At 39.3% G+C, this 17,500-nt stretch overlaps 2 protein-coding genes across 3 annotated transcripts in view; both read right to left on the bottom strand.

Annotated features, from left to right (window-relative positions):
* Positions 1 to 7,446, bottom strand: part of LOC137975481 (serine/threonine-protein phosphatase 4 catalytic subunit) — a 16,693-nt gene extending 9,247 nt beyond the window's left edge. Inside the window, exons 1-7 of the mRNA XM_068822599.1 lie at positions 7,084 to 7,446; positions 6,821 to 6,892; positions 4,036 to 4,087; positions 3,819 to 3,869; positions 3,498 to 3,599; positions 3,194 to 3,256; positions 2,077 to 2,187 (exon numbers count right to left, since the gene is read on the bottom strand). Coding sequence (XP_068678700.1) covers positions 2,077 to 2,187; positions 3,194 to 3,256; positions 3,498 to 3,599; positions 3,819 to 3,869; positions 4,036 to 4,087; positions 6,821 to 6,892; positions 7,084 to 7,109 — 477 coding nt within the window. The 5' untranslated portion in view covers positions 7,110 to 7,446. The remainder of the gene's footprint in view (positions 1 to 2,076; positions 2,188 to 3,193; positions 3,257 to 3,497; positions 3,600 to 3,818; positions 3,870 to 4,035; positions 4,088 to 6,820; positions 6,893 to 7,083) is intronic.
* A 436-nt stretch (positions 7,447 to 7,882) lies between these two features.
* The window catches only part of LOC137974712 (protein dispatched homolog 1-like), a 34,675-nt gene continuing 25,057 nt past the window's right edge, over positions 7,883 to 17,500 (bottom strand). For both annotated transcript variants that reach the window (XM_068821653.1, XM_068821655.1), the window contains exons 2-4: positions 17,130 to 17,262; positions 10,816 to 13,432; positions 7,883 to 9,715 (exon numbers count right to left, since the gene is read on the bottom strand). In XM_068821653.1, coding sequence (XP_068677754.1) covers positions 9,417 to 9,715; positions 10,816 to 13,432; positions 17,130 to 17,262 — 3,049 coding nt within the window. In that variant the 3' untranslated portion in view covers positions 7,883 to 9,416. The remainder of the gene's footprint in view (positions 9,716 to 10,815; positions 13,433 to 17,129; positions 17,263 to 17,500) is intronic.

Genomic DNA, 17,500 nt, shown 5'->3' with positions numbered 1-17,500 from the left:
ATCGAGGACTAACATGTTCGCGAAAGTTGAATCAAGTAGGAATAATTGACAAGGTTTCACTTCAGTGATTTTGTGAGAATCGAGTGTCGAGGACTGAGTTTGGTTTCGAGTGAATTCAGTCTCAATCCTCGACTCCATCCTTGATCCTCGCGAGGATCGAGTCGAGACTGTCAACTTACTTTTGCAAGGTACTGTAAATGTACTGTGAAATTCAGTTGTTTATTTCTTTCTGCATTGATTGTTCAGCCACTTCATCATAATCAGAGAACAGTACTCCTGATGATCACTTAGTTAAAATTATATTTCACTGATAGTTACCTAATTGTTCGTTTATTTCATGAAATTTTCTTGATTACGTTTGATCTGGTTGCAAAGCATTTACACTATACTATGTTACTACCGTAAACGTCCATGTATAAGCCACACTTTTTGTCACAAAATTGAAGCCATAAATCAAGGGTGCGGCTTAATGGATACATCTGTGTTTGGAGTTTTAAAAAACCTAATTAACATTCATACAACTTCTTAACATCTCAGTTAAGAAACATAAAAGAAACTGAGAGCATGTTGCTGTTGTTCACTGACTTTTTAATGAGTGGTGGCTCCTAAAGGAGCCGTTTGTGTCTTTGAGTGTTTATCGGCGAATCTTGCTCTCCAAGAGTTCTTTCAAGCGATTAATTTTCGCTTTACTCAAACAAGTAAACACCAACCTACAAGGAATCTCCATTCCTCCGCACAGCTGTTTGCAGTGATGTCTTCGGCCAGTCACTTCCACGCATATCTTTCCGCCGCGTGCGATAAAATACCACAAAATTTGCGAGTACTCACGAGGTAAATGGCCAACTGTTTCGTTGTCCTTGACTACCTTCTTGGCAAATTTGTCGACTGCAATATCAAGCTCCTGTTCTGCATAAATTTTTTTGCCTGTTGCGGTTACATCTTTATAGACGTAGTCATGATACCCAGGCCCTGGCCCAGACTCCTCGCCACATTTAAAGCTTGGCTACTAAGCCCTCGTTCGTTTTGTTTCAATATCGAAGGAATTTCAACTTTATGGTGAAACCTTGATTGTTTGTCCTTGTTGGTTTTAGCAATAGAACGTTACTGGAACTTCAAACTTTATTGTATTACATTTTTTTCCAAAATCTGCGCTTCTAAATTCGGGGTGCAGCTTATCTACGGATGCGGCTTATACATGGACGTTTACGGTACTTAAGTGACAAGTGAACACCACATTACCAGATAACAATTTGTTAAAGCTTTTTATGATATCCTTTTTCAAGGACAAATTTGACATTTCTACAAGCCTCCTTTGAGTTTTAATGGGCAAAAGGTCTTTAGAAGGTGGGCAACCAAAAAAAACACCATGGGCAACTAAAACAACACAACTTGTTGCCCAAAGGGCAAAGTAGCAAGAAAGTTAGTGTCGAAAATTGAAAATGAGCCCACATACGACCTCATGGCAAAGGCCAGGGTTGAACCCAGGTCACAGAGATGGGAGGCATGTTTGATAACCACTAAGCCACCCTAACTCAAGCAAAAGGGCTAATATATTAAGCTCTGCCATCACTTAACAATTAGACCCGTAGCCTGCAAGGGCTACGGGTCAATAGCCCATGAGGCGAAGCCGAATGGGCTATTGACCGGTGGCCCTTAAGGGCGAAGGGTCTAATTGTTTTGGTATCACCCAACTAGTTGGACAGAAAGGGCAATAATAAAGTTAGCAAATGCAAGTTAAAGAAATATTTATTTGGGAATAACACGAAAAAAAGCCTCACGCTTTTCACCTATTACTAATAGTCCTCTAGTAGCGTAGCCAATCAAAATACAGGATTTGCATTAGTCCACTACTTGGGTGATACTAAATAATAATAGTCCATTTTACAGTTGTGTGCTTAGTTGCCTGGTCTATGAATGAAAGTGAGGCTGCAGTTGACCTTGTTTTGATAGGAACCTAGCATGACAACAACAGCATTAACATACAAAAAGGAGGAAGGTCTGTATCATAACAGGGTCAACACCAGCCTCACTTTCTATTTTAAGTTAAATAGTACATGTACCTTTGTTCTGACTTACCCTATCATCAATAATTGCCGACAAACTAAGATAATCAAAGATCTCTGTACAGTATCTCCACACTGTTATAGATCCATATTTCTTAAGACATTCATCGTAAAACCCATAAACCTGCAAATATAGAATATACATACACACGTACATCCTAGATGAGGTTAGGAATGGAAAAAATTTAATAAGATACAAAATAAAATAGATGAGAGATAAAATGAGAAGAGATCAGTCAATGCTATCAACAAAGAACATACTGCAATGTGTACCGTAAACGTCCATGTATAAGCCGCACTTTTTTTCACAAAATTGAAGCCATAAATCAAGGGTGCGGCTTATCCATGGATACATCTGTGTTTGGAGTTTTAAAAAACCTAATTAATATTCATACAACTTCTTAAGATCTCAGTAACGAAACATAAAAGAAACTGAGAGCATGTTGCTGTTGTTCATTGACTTTTTAATGAGTGGTGGCTCCTAAAGGAGCCGTTTGTGTCTTCGAGTATTTATCGGCGAATCTTGCTCTCCAAGAGTTCCTTCAAGCGATTAATTTTCGCTTTACTCGAACCAGTAAACACCAATCTAAAAGGAAACTCCATTCCTCCGCACAGCTGTTTGCAGTGACATCTTCAGCCAGTCACTTCCACGGATATCTTTCTGCCACGTGCGATAAAATATCACAAAATTCGCGAGTACTCGCGAGGTAAATGGCCAACTGTTTTGTTGTCCTTGACCACCTTCTCGGCAAATTATTATTTGTCGACTGCATTATCAAGCTCCTGTTCTGCATGAATTTTTTCGCCTATTGCGAGTTTCCAAACATCTTTATAGATGTGGTCATGATACCCAGGCCCTGGCCCAGACTCCTCCCCACATTTAAAGCTTGGCTACTAAGCACTCATTCGTATTTCAACTTTATGGTGAAACCTTGATTGTTTGTCCTTGTTGGTTTATAGCAATAGAACGTTACTGGAATTTCAAACTTTATTGTACTACATTTTTTTCCAAAATCTGCACTTCTAAATTCGGGGTGCGGCTTATCTACGGATGCAGCTTATACATGGGCGTTTACGGTACATTGTTTGTCAACAATAATTGCTTGTGCAGCTGTAAAACTGAAACCTACCTGTGTTATCTGTCTACTTTCATGGTTCCCTCTTATTAAGGTTATTCTGTCAGGATAGCGCACCTTGTGAAAGAAATGGTACGTTAAAAGGTGAGTATATTGAAAACACTTGCAATCATTTTCTAAATTTTTGTCACAAAAGACAAAAGTGACCTCCCAGCCAGCAAATAACATATGTCACAATGAATCTTATTCCAAAAGACAAAGGAGTTGCTTTCCATTCTGATCATGTGAAACTACGGTAGATGTAAAAAGTACTGCATGCATGGTATGTATAAAGAACTTTCCTCAGGAAAAACCTCACCTTCAATGCCAATAGTAAAAGAAAGGTCTCTACACTGTAAAAGCCTCTGTCCACAAAGTCTCCCATAAAGAGGTAATTGGTATCTGGAACATCACCTCCAACCTACAAACAATGAGATTATGCAAGCGTCAATGAAAAAATATGGCTATAAAGAAAAATTTGAACACTCTGTCTTTGCCATTCATGAATGAAAGTTGCCTTGAATCAAAGATAAAATTAATGCCCTAGGTATGTCACAGCAATAATAAAATAACAACTATTTTAATGCAAGTAACATGTCAATAGATTTACCAACATATATCAAATACTTAGAAAACAAACCTTAAAAAGTTCCTTTAAATCATAAAACTGTCCATGGATATCACCACAAACCTGAAAAAAGAATGATCATGACGCTCAACAAAGATGCTCCTCATTTCAAACTTACCATCTACTGCTAAAATGAATATTTACACCAGTCCCCACAAGTTTGGATGATTGAGGTTTAAAATAAGTTGGTCAAAAAACAAAAACAAAAAAACAAGAAATCACCACTTACAGTTACAGGTGAATCCACTTTTTGAACATTCGACTCTTCTACCAGGATTTCCCTGTTTTTAACCAAAAAAAAAGTTAATGAAATTGTGTAATTCTCAGATGTGTTTCCAACGAAAGAATCTCTTGTTTACACTTTTTTGGCCCATCAGCACAGGGATTTAGTTTTCTCATCAGGCAGCCAAGAATAAAGTACTGAATATTGAAAGTGCATTGCATAATCAACTATCTCTGAAAATTTGAACATGATATATGGTATAATGACCTCAAAAATCTATGAACATTTTATAGCAGTTTGGCAAAAGTCAGATTATGATTGTCATCTTGTGTAGTCCATTGTAGGGTTACTCTGTTTGTTTACCATTTACAAGCAGAAACCGGTTGGTACTAGGTTTGTTCAAATACATGTAGTAAGCAAAAAAATTCCAAATGGGAAATTTAGTTGGGATAGGCGTGCACCATTTGCAAAATTTGTGACGTTTACTGAGAGTCCGGAGGGAGGCAAAATCATGCAGGAATGAAAATGGTAAACACGTTTTCCACTTCGGAATTTTGGACTACCTTTCGAGAAATCCCGATTTCTCCGAAAATTTTCTGTTTGGGAAGACCAAATTGGCTTACCATTTACATTCCAACTGAAATTTCTGGATTTTTTTGGTAAATGGTAAACAACCTGTAATTCTAACAGTATCCCTGATATTGATAAATCTTATCCTGGATATACATGTAAGTTAATGGGTAATCAAAATAATGCACCTATCAATGTCTTGCATCAACAAGGAAGTGCTGGCATGTACAGGCTGCTACTTTTAAAATGACACATCCATGCAAAATTTTGAGCCAAATAACTAAACACTTTACCCAGACAATTTTACTGGGGGCATCCTAGGGCATTTGAGGTGTTAATGGGTTAGGCAGTCAAAACAAAATGTCCCCTCCATAATCCACTGACCCCTGGGAGTGAGACATGACAGACTATTTTAACCCATTGACTCCCAGGGGCTCCCCAGTGACAAGTAAAATCGTCTGGCGTTAGACAGAGTAAAATACTACTCGTCATCTGGGGTCATCCTAGGGTGTTTGAGGTGTCAATGGGTTAAATAGTAATCATCTCTTAGATCTATTTATTTGCAGATTCACACTATTTTATTCGTTTCAGCAACCTTAACAAAGAGAACCATTACACATTCGACCCAATGTCTAGGGCATTCTTGAAAAAAGAGGCAGGAAAGTAAGGCTTGGAAACTTAAGTTAAACATGTCAGTAAATGTTACACACATGTACTAAGAGAGGTCAACGAAGCAAAAAAGGAACCCCCAATGAGTGGGCTTACCATGGGTGTCAACACCGATCACACAAAACATACCAGTGCTCGACATTAGTGGTCGTCCGGTTGTCCCAGAGGACCAGAAAGTTTAACGGGCGACTAGATTTTGGTAAAATGAAAGCTTAATTGCCCAAAGAAAAGACAATGGACAACCCAGCCAAATTTTGAAAATGAAGTACCTAAGCTTGTCAGTTTTCTATTGTCAATGTCCGATAGTCAGGGTTCTTGTTAAGAGCTGGTAACCAGTCATTTTTACCAGCCATTCAAGTTACCAGCTCTTCTCTCAGCAGTGACGTCAGCAGAAAGTTGAAATAGTGCAATAAAGGTGAAATGTTTGCATTGATAACCAGTCAAATTCAAGCCCTTCATGGTGCAAATTTTTCAATGATATGCAAGTTTTGCTTCTGCTTCTAACCATCTCCAATTTTTTCATGTATATTATTAAGTAACCAAATGATTTTTCTCATGCAATTTGGAATAAATAAGCACTTGCAAATTTTTTAGACTAAAAATTGCACTCACCCAAATTTTGTGCATCTTTGAAAAAATGTCCTCATACTTATTTATTCCAAATTGCACTCAAAATCATACGATTACCTATACAAACTGGCTGCTAACTTCAGATTTAATTGAAACCCCGGCAAGTCATCTTAAATTAACCCTTCTCCTCCTGAGAGCGTCACTTAGAGAATTTAGTAGTTTCTACTTCTTCCTTTCATGTGCGGACCTTGTTATATTGAGTTTTTGATCTTGCACCGGTTCCTTTCAAAGTAATCCAGCAGACTGTTGGCTTGCAAACACTGTTCCGACACTTGTCAATTACTGGTCAGGTCCCAGTTGTATGAACAGTCGATAGCGCTATCCACTGGATAAATCACTATCCACAGAATAACTGAATTGGTTTTGCTAGTGTTTATCCGCTGGATAGTGATTCACCCGGTGGATACCATTATCCACCTTTCGAACAACCAAGATCAGGTTTGAAGTAACCCATACTTCCGAGCAGTCGACAGTTGATGTCACCAAAAAGGCCGTCATCACAGGTTTTCATTTTCGTGTGATGGATTGGTCAAGTGTAAGAACAGTCAAGTCGATAATAGTCAATTATTATATGACTAGCTCCGTGAGCGGGCAAGATGAACCAAATCGCGCGCTCTGATTGGCTACCCGAGCGGGCAAGATGGAGCGATACTGCCCGCTCGGGATTTCTCGCTTGGTCCCGCAAGATCAAAGATCATTTTTTGGTGTTTTAAGTCATATAATAAATCCTTTATTGACCAAGATTGTTCGGTCAAGATGACTGGATATTGGCCTCGTTCTTTTTTTGCGTGTTTATGGACCTCGACTTCGTCTCGGTCCATAAACACGCAAAAAAAGAACTTGGCCAATATCCAGTCATCTTGACCTCACGCTTGGTCAATAACCCATACGTATTATTACACTACCTAAGAAGCGGACAAACCTGGCTTTTGCACACAACTGTTTCACTTCCTTCTCAGTTATGAGCTCGCACCGCCTCAGCTTTTCAATTTGCCTGAAGGAAAAACGTTTTTTGCCATTACACCCACACAGCTACATGTAGAAAATAGTGATTTCCTTTAGTTGTCAATTTGAAAAAATCTTGAGAGAAAACCTTAAACCGGTTAACGAGTTCTTAGATATAACGGAACTGAAGATAAACAATGCGATCTCAGCAGATTTTCATAGACTAAATAATACACTTACCGGTCCAAATCGCTGCAGTCCGTCATTTTTATTCTTGAAATCGAATTAATGTCCCCTAAATGACTTTAAAACAGTTCTACTTTATTTTCCACCAATAGGAAACTTAAGCTTGATTCTCTCAATTCTCAAATCAGACTGATACTTTTCAATTCACGTCAGACGATTGAGGTCGAAACGAAAGAGTCTCAAACGTTTCAACACAAAAGGCAAACTGTCTTCGCAAGCGAGAACGACAACTTACACTATTTATCTTACGTCGATGAGTTAAATGATCTCAAACGCTAAACGATGTCAAATTTCGAGGATTTATGAAACGGTGTCATTTCCCACAGCCGCCATGTTAAGTGCTGCTGTAAGGCGCGTAATCTATGGTCACGTGGGAATTACGAACATGTGTGAAAGAGGCGTGGGGCTTGGCGCGGAATCGTTACCAAAAATGCGGAAATGGTTTTAACCAGGCTTAGCTACATAATTCACTTGTTCTGAGCGTACAGTTCACAGGGCGGTGCATTTAAGTGTCGAACAAATGAACACACCTGTGGAAAAAATTCCAACTAGAGGAAGGAAGCGAGTTGGCCATTTACAAACCGCGGTGGAGTTGGTCCACGCTGTGTGCAAATATATGATACTAGTATCCCAAGGGAAAGACGTGACATTTCAATAAAGAAACAGACCACACTCTTGATTACAAAGTAGCTCAGAATCATACACTTACTTCCTTGTTTTCTCCACAGTCCGATGGTGGAGTGGCGGTGAATTATCATGATTAACTAAAAATGACGACGAAACTAGATCCAAACCTTGCTGGCTTTTAATTTGAAGCTTTTATTTACAGTGAATATTGCGTTGCCTTGGCCGGAGCACGACAACGTCAATACACAATACTGATATAGTGTTTTTTTTTTCTTACATGTCGAAAATGGCTTATGACACTGTCACACAGTGACTTCAGTTCGTCTCATACACTCAGGGGCCGCGGAGTACGTTTGAAAGTGGTTTTGGCCTGGATCACGAAACTGTGAGGGCAGGAGGGAGACGTTTAGGAGAAAACTGTGAGAGTCCCCCAGCCCCTGCCTCTCCTCGGCCCCTGACACTTATTTTAAAACTTTTGATACGGCATGTGCCAAAGACAAGAATGGCAAAAGACAACGAGGTGAGGTCGATCATCATTTTCATCAAGGAAACCTTGAAGATGTCCTTAAATTAAGTAGCATATCGCGCCGTTTAATTACAGAAGCGGTGCTTATTAAACAAGCTTACCAACCAACAGATTCGAAGGTAAAAGTCGCACATGTACAGCCGCCAATAATTTTAACAAATGGTCTTGAAAGCAGCACGCTAACAATAATCTTGAAAAACAAAACGACAGTGATAGGTTCCTAACCTGACATATGTTGTTTTGCTTCTAAAGGTTTTAATCAAATAAATTGTTGACCATTTCAAACTGAATGACACAAGTAAATAATATATTAAAGGTTAAAAAAAATACATGTAAAAATGCTCGCTTGGTGATACTTAAACAACTAAAATTTCAAAAAGTATACAAACTCAAAAAAAAACTCTTGATTGGGAGCCGATTCAAATTAATTTCTGGCACCCTCGCGTAAACTCCCACCAAGTCAAATAGTGTTTTGAAAACATTTACATAATCGCCTTCGCACAGCAAAGTAATTTACCAAATGAATTTACTATCAAAGGGTAATTTGTAGCATTAGAAATCCCAACAAATCCACCAGTGAGTGTATTCTGTTTCCTTGTTCGGGCCCATTCATGTCTGTGACTAACACTCAAACGGATTTCCTGGGACTTCTAGTGCGAAAGATCTAAAAAATCACCCTCTGATGATCGTTGATTCTGTCCTTTACCCAGTGCAGTGCTGCCAAGCTAGTTCTGGATTCTGATTGGGCTGGTAGTCAAAAGTCAGACCGGATCAACTCGGATCGAGCGAAAAACGGTTTTTTAAGCCAAAACTATTCGACGTTTGCGCCGATTTCACCAAGATTAGTTTAGTTATCATTCTATTGGTAACCGGTCGTTTCGATCGAAGGTCGTTTTGATCGAAGTTCGTTTCGATTGAAACCAAAGGTCAGTTCGATCGAAGGCAAGAGTCAGTTCGATCGAAGAGTAAATGTTTATAAAAACTACAGTTTTGCAAGCGTATAGATAATAAAAGTTCTTGTGTTGTGTAATGTTTGCGCGAAGTAATATGCGCGATTGATCCGTCGATCCGAGGAGGGCGATCCGAATTGATCCGGTCCGATATTCTGATTGGTTTATGAAGCTTCTTATGCCTGAATTACGATCACCTCGACTAGTTCCCTTGTACAAATAATTTACAGATTAGTGGTAGTGTCTTTTTTTCCAACTTCAATAGCAGCGCACGCGGAGCTTAGCGTAACAGTTTCGTCTCCTTCAGCTGGATTTTGGGGCGCCTCCGGTTCAACACGACATAAACCACACCGTCGGAGGAGGTGAGCGATGCTGAGCTGTCCGAAATTGTCCTTAGGACCAATCACAGCACAGATGGATAAGAAACCGAAGGTGGAATGAAACCAACTGAATACCATAACCAACATCAAGAATTGACCAAGCTGATAGTATACAAGAACAGTTGCCGGCATCATCATCAAACCTACATAACAGAACAAATGAGGGCTTTCTTATTTATTAATTGAATTATTCATCAAAACATAACCCTCAAATTAATAATGATAGAGAAAATGAACTATTAAAAGCAAAAATAACAGCAGCAACAATATTTAATAAAAAAAACAACAACCTAAGTGACTGTTTAAACCATGACAGGATTAGGGAAGGGTGAGGGTGGCGGTATCAATTCCTGCCTGTGCATGCGTTTTAACTCTGATTTATTTAGATCAATCGGTAGGTAAAACGTTGTTGCTAGTGGATTGAATCGACACCGTCGTCAAGTGAAAATAAACATGCTTTAACAGCAAACATCCACCGAAACACGGCGGCACCATCATGACATAACGCGTGGTTAATCTTCCGCGCGGCAAGAAGTATATCTGACGTAGTACGGGCTCAAGACAAACTTTGCAGCAAAAACTACAACAATTACATGATAAACGTCAATTTTCCACCCTATTCCCATTTGTCCTTACTCTTATCCTTCCTTAGTTTTCATCCACCGAAACACGGCGGCACCATCATGACATAACGCGTGGTTAATCTTCCGCGCGGCAAGAAGTATATCTGACGTAGTACGGGCTCAAGACAAACTTTGCAGGAAAAACTACAACAATTACATGATAAACGTCAATTTTCCACCCTATTCCCATTTGTCCTTACTCTTATCCTTCCTTAGTTTTCGTCGCTTTACACATCACTGGCATCACATTCATAAGAGCTTTTTTGAAGGCAGCTTTAGACCTGTGTCCCACGTACCCAAGAAAGAGTGAATATTTTTCTACAAAGTTGTACAAAATTCAACACGTCTCCTCCAAAGTCACGTCCCCAAAAAATGAGATTCACAGAGAACAAAAGTACTGTTTTTTTTTCGAAGTACTTCTCCTTAATTGAGCAATTTGTTAATGCATCAAGATTTTCACACCACCCCAACCAAAATAGTCATGCTTTTATCACATGCCACATATTCTAGGGTTAAATATTTGCTCAAACCAAAGGAAGAGCTTCTGAAACACTGTGGTGCTGTGTCTGGAAGAGATAAACATTGCAAAATATAAACAGAGGAATAACACAAATTTTCACCTGTAAGAAATGTTGTTAGCGCTGCCATGGTAACAGCTGATCCAATGTGCACCAGTGAGTAACGCACCCTGCTTTCCCTGAGAGCTTTATCAGGAGCCAACCTGTAAGCCACACCGTAATGCATGGTGAAGTCAATCGAAAGCCCCACAGCTACTGACATCACAATAGATTCTAATATATTCAACTGCCAGCCTGCTAACACCAGCGATCCAATAGTGATACAAATGATCCCAATGATGGTGACAATGGCATAGATGCTGATAAAGACATTTAGAGTTGTTGTCAGCATGACGACAAATGATACAGCCACAGATATTCCCAATGATGAGAAGGTTCCTTCTGAGAGGCTTCTTTGTAGGGCATAGAAGTCAAACCCCCGACTGCCCACCCAGACATTTTGCATTCCACGGGGTGGTTGGGGCATCTCAGTTTTCACCCACGTTTCAACTTTATTATAGAAGCTATCCATAACAGAAAAGGCATTTGTGTATTGTTGTTCGGTATTTATCTTGATCGAAAAGCCTTTAAGAGCTCCGCTCTCCGGATCGAACAGCAACCCGGTGGATGATCTCTGTGCTAATCGCAAAAGACACTTTTCAGCAACCTTTCGTGGGAAAGGAAAGGTAGCATTCTCCCCACAGCAAGCATTAGAGCCAGTTGTACATTTTTGAATTAATTTATTGATGGGACATTGACCTCCACTAAATTCAGCAAAAGATGGCAGTTTCTCGGCAGATGAACACAGTGAATGGAGGAATTTCTGTCCAGCTTCTGTAAAGATGTTACCAAATGACTCATCAAATTCAAGTGTTCCTTTATCGTCAGGGTCAAAGTGGTCACCATTGTCAACAGGTTTGATTCCCCAGATCAACTCTATGTTAATACTTCCACTCTTTTCAAATCTGAAAAAGCTCTTGTACTTTAAGTCATACTTTTCAAGTACATGTGAGGTTGAAAACAATTGAAATTCTTTACTTTCTGGTAAGTTAAGGCCAGGTTTCACAAAGTTAACACACATAAATCCAGCAGTGAGACAAATGAGAAGGGCTATCCAAAGCCAGTGAAATTTGATAATCAAGAATGGCAAACCACGCCCGAAGATCTTCCAAGTAAATCTGTGAATAGCACTTTTAGCTGCTACTGCTAAGGAGCAAGGAAAATCAATGACTTGAAGAATACAGAAGATTGGCCGTTCTTGAGTGTTGGCATTATCATTGGTGCTTCCTTCTCTGAATTTTGATATGTCTTGTGTGCCTGGTCCAGAAACCTCTGCAGGCTCAACTGAAGGAATATCATCCACGGATTGAACATCATTGTACTTCATAACCCACTTTTCATGCAGTGCCACAACAGCAGGAAAGTATGTTATCATCAGAAGGTAGTTGGTTAAGATGGATGTTCCTGCAAATATTCCAAAACACTTGATGGCAGTAATGGTGGAAGAAGTACCAGCAAAAAATGCCGATGCTGTTGTCAAGCTTGTAACCAGCATAGAAAGAGCTGAATATCGCAAGGTTTTTAATGTCAATTGCATGATGTTTGCTTTGGGGTAGGCAGTCCTGGTTTGCCTCCATATGTCATAGTACACAAATGCATCATCAGCGCCAATGCCCACCAAGAACACTAACGTGAGGACATTTAGAAAAGGGAAAAACTTCATGCCGAAAACAGTGTTGTAAAAGAAGTATGCCAGTCCAATTGCATAAACAATGCAAAAGAGGGCGCAAAAAGTTAGAATAAAGGAGCCAAGGAACAACCACATAATTCCAAACACAACAATCATTGCAAGGGCAGGGAAAATCACCTCAGCCAAAAGCTTTTTGCTGAATTTATCAAACTTAAAGTAACGGAAATTAAATGCTGCCAGTTGCACACCATCTTTAACATGATTGCTGTCCTTTAACTTGTCATACAACTCCTCGAAAAGCTCATCATCACTGGACACAGGCGGTATAGACAGTGTATATTTGAGAAAGGTATTTTGTTTGGTTGTCAAGAACTTATTATCCACAAGAAACTGGAAAATGTTGTACACAGCAGAGTGTCGAATGCAATCTATTGGCACTGATGGGCAGTTTGGGCTGTCAGTCTTATTCAATTGTGGATACTCGCAGTGTTGTGTGAGTGTTTGCTGGATAAAATGAACTGAACACTTCTGTAGCAATGCTTTTACCCTTGACACATCTTCATCAGTTATTTCCTGACATGTTTTGCGGGTGTTGAGTAGGGCAATGTAATTTCCAAGAGACCAGCTGGAGTAACACTGTGGCTCATTATTATTATAATAATGGCTTGTGCAAAAAGTCTTAAAATATGGGTTTGAACGCACAATGTCAGCATCCATGGCGCAAATGGTTTTGAGCTTGTTTGTCTCAAACAAGTTTACCGCAGAGTCTGAGGCTTCATACACAAACACCATGTCATGGTCAACAAATCCGGGAGAAAAAGGAGGTTGAAGAGAATTCTGCAATGACCGTCGTTTCCGCTTATTTTGTACTTGGACTTGAGGAACTCCTTGTGCTTTCAGAGGTCTCGAAGTCAAAGCAGAATACACATACCGGTAATTTTGATAGGTTATAATCTTGTCACTCAGTTTTGTGCCTCTTGGTTCAAATCCCTATGAAAGTAAAATATAAGGGATGACACTTGTTTGCACAACCACTAACACAAATCTCCCTCCAAAGAATACCTCTCTAAAATGGCTAGTTTTTGTCCCTGTATACCAATAGAGAGCATCCCATACCAACCTCATAACAGTGGCTTGTTAATAAAGTATTGAAAAACGGTGTTAATGAGACCTTGCTTTTATTAATAAGAGTTAAATGTATCACCAATAGATGAGCTTGGGGAAGGTGCCTTGGGTTAGGTGCAGGTATCCATGGCAACCCTGAGAGCGGCAATCACCCGGCACCGTCACACTGATAAATCATTGGAAATACTTATCAACCCTATATACTTCCCAAAGGTCAAACGAAGACAAGAAAGGGTGGGGGAAGTGGGAGCAAAAAGGCACTGAACAATGGCAAGCAAGGCAGACAAACAGCGACCAAAAACTTAACTGGAACGCAACACAAAGGCCCCTGCAAAAAAGCCCATAAATGCAAACCTCTGTGCATGGCCGCCGAGAACCGTTGCTGACTGCATTGGCTCAAGTTTAACTTAGCCTAAATCACATTCAGAAAATGTGATATATGTATGGCATGCCATTGGTCTGTAGGGTACCACATTTGCTGCAATGATGTTGAAGCACATGTCAAGAGCAACCACATTTCTACTACCATTTGTTTCTTTAATGACATGGCATAGATGAAGTGGTTAAAGTCTGTGAGTGGCTAAATTATTATTATTATTATTATTATTATTATTATTATTACTATTATTATTATTAGTTATTGTCACTTAGTATTGGCAAATCCAACTTTGTTACCTTGCACCCTTAGCAACACAAGGCTAATATGATGCAGAGAATCTTTGACAATGATTTGAAGATAATGAATGAAGGGGTAGTTTTTAAAGAAACTGTGGTGCTACGTTGGTGGGGAAGTAGTATACAAAAATTTGGTTTTATCAACGGAGTTGATAATGTAAATTGGCCACCGCACAGAGATTCTAAAAGCCGACGTTTCGAGCGTTAGCCCTCCAATTCCCTCTGACAAAGGGCTAACGCTCGAAATGTCAGCTTTTAGAATCTCTGTACGGTGGCCAATTTACATTATCAACTCCATTGATAAAACCAAATATTTGAAAATAATGACCTGTCTCCAGCGTAAAGAATGTGTGAAATATCTCGGTATCTTGATGGAAAGCAATCTTTTTTGCAGATACCATATTGATTATATCTCAATGAAAATAAGCAAAAGTGTTGGGATCATAATTTGCAGGACTTGGGCACTTTGTCCCCGTTTCAACTCTCTCTTTTTACAATTTATCTGCCTCCGGCCAGGCTGCCAATTCCCTTTTGAATAAGATCTTTAATAATCTTACAGAAACATGCACTTCGCCTAAATGTACTTCTCTAACAGTAGAGTGCATGCCAATTTCCATCATTTGTCAGTTCTGGAATCCTGCCCCTGCACATAAAACTGTACTTTAAATCCTCTGCTATTTTAATGCATGCAGTTACTGACCATTTTGCCCCTCCAACTATCTTCCAAACTATTCATTCATCCTCACCCGATCCATTCTTATTACACCAGATCCTTAACTGCAGATCAGTTTTACATCCAGAGATCTAGAAAAGTCAACAACTGTTCTCCTCTCTAGAACTGGTGTGAGAATTTGGAATATGATTCTCCCTAAGATAGGTGACTTAAGTAAACCTCTTTTGAAACAAAAACTGCACAAAATACTCCAGACCTGAAGGTTTTGAATACTGAGGAGGTTTATGTTGATGTGACGACAGTTAATCTTTCTTTCCTTTCTTCCTTACTAGACTCAGATTAAATTGATTTACTTTATTTTGTAACAATTTCTTATTTTGAAATACCAGGGTAGTTTTTTTGTTTTCTTTATTGAGCCTGAGGTTCAATAAACAAAACAAAAAAAAAACAGTATTTCAATATTATGCTTTATTGTTGCCCACCTCGAAAAGCAAGGCCACTGCCAAAGAAGGAAGTTACCAGGAAGTAACGCAACAAAAACCCTCAGTAATATTGAACATGTTTACAATTTGTGGAATTTGGTTAGCTCCCGTTCTCTCCAACCATATCGTTTTTTTCATAGCTTTATCTCTAGCTAGATCAAATTTACAAGAAAGTGAGTGAGGATGAATTGCCTTGTGATAAGTTAGGCACCTGTTTAGGCTACTTGTTCAGAAATTTGGTCACCCGCGCTCACAAATAAGGCACCCCCGGTGACTGGGCAACCGTTAAGCTGCAGCCTTGAATAGCATCAGTTTAACATAACATTCCAGTGCCTCCTCTTAGCCACCTGTCCACAAGGGCCACTATCCAATGAGCTGGCCACAGTGAAGAGGTTTAACTGTTAAGCAATACAGGACTTTTTCCATGTTTACATAGCCTCATCTAAACACGAGGGGAAGTTGGGAGAATTCAAGACAGTTATGCAACCTGGGATGCAGTCAACGGTTTGCATAACTGTCGAGAATTCTCCCAACTCTTCAAGTCCTCTATTGCTTTTATAATAATATTTCTCATAAAATAATTTGACAAATGAAGGAAAATGCTGTTTTTTTTACTTCTTGATTGAAACAGATTTTCTTAACCCATTGACTCCCAGGGGTTTCCCATTGACGAGTAACATCGTCTGGCGTTAGACAGAGAAAAATACTAAGTCTGGCCAGTTTAGGCCAGTTTGGAGTCAAATAATACATGGTCTATTCCTAACAGCCAATCAAAACACACGTCTGACAACAAATTAATAACCAATCAAAATTCCTGTGCCGTTTTTACACACTCTCATCTAGACACAGCTATTGACCAATGACAGTGCATGTACTATCCTAATTATGTTACAATGTGAATTTGTAAATGGTTGTTTCTTTTGTGATTTATCATGATTTGCACATTGAACCCATTGAATCCTGGGAGTGAGACTTGAATTTTACCCTGTCTGACACCACACAATTTTACATGTGAGTGGAGGACCCTTCAGGAATCAATCGGTTAAGGACATTTTTAGAGCAGAAATCATCAACTCTGCCTTGTAACTGATATGTGTTTAAAGCTGTTAATTTGGCACATTCAACTCACATTAAATCAACTTTTCTTTAGGAATAGGGGAGGGCCAGAATACAACTGACAAAAAACATTCTCAGAGCAGAATACAGAACCAACAAACTCAATGCACATAATACTACTAATATCATTAAGGTGACAAGTCATGGAATAAGAATGAGGACACACTGGTATCAACTTTACTCCCTGGGAGCCAAGATAACTTTAAGGGGGAGGGGAAGTGTGGGGTTTTAAGGTATGGACAAAAAGGTGTGGGGCTCTCGGAAAAAAAAGGGGACTGCTCGTAGTCTAACTAACTTATCACCCAGTGAATGAATGAAGAATGAAGCTTTATTTAATCTCGGGATTGATGAGATTGATTAGACCTCTAGCAAAAAAAATATGCTAATAAGCGGAGAGAAATAAAGAAACGGAAATCCAAAAACTATTACATGACATAGCTATATACAATAAAAAGCCCAATTACTCAAAAGAACATAGATATTATATAGAATTAGCTAAAACCTTAGCTGTCTGACTGCTTTTTTAAAGGCTTTTTTAAACATGTCACTCTGTGAACTGTGGATGTATTGGCCAAAATCCCCTGACAGTTGGCAGAATGTATAACAGGAAACTTACTTTTGTTGGCTCGTTAAAACTAGGCAACGGTTTTGCTCCTAGTGCTGGTAGAACTGAAACCATTGTAAGTACTATACAAGTGATCGGGATGAAAATAGCCAAGCACAGGGCAATCAAGTCATGCCTGGTAAACCTAGTAAAAAAAATAAAATGATCACTTTCTTCATGATGAACAGTTCTGTTTTACTGTTAGACAACTGTTGGATAACAGCAGAGTGTCCATGAGTATGCTGTTCTCAAATAGTATTGGCCAGGTTTGCTGTATTGGTTGGTTTGGTGAAAGGATACATGCTTGCCGATCTTCTGTTGGCCGGCTGTTGATGGTCTGTCAGCAAAGTAATTCGACTTGAGCTTGGCTTCTATAGGAGGAC

Source organism: Montipora foliosa, chromosome 11 (assembly GCF_036669935.1).
Source record: "Montipora foliosa isolate CH-2021 chromosome 11, ASM3666993v2, whole genome shotgun sequence".
In the NCBI taxonomy this organism is placed as follows: Eukaryota; Metazoa; Cnidaria; class Anthozoa; order Scleractinia; family Acroporidae; genus Montipora; species Montipora foliosa.
This window is presented reverse-complemented; position numbering and strand designations above follow the sequence as displayed.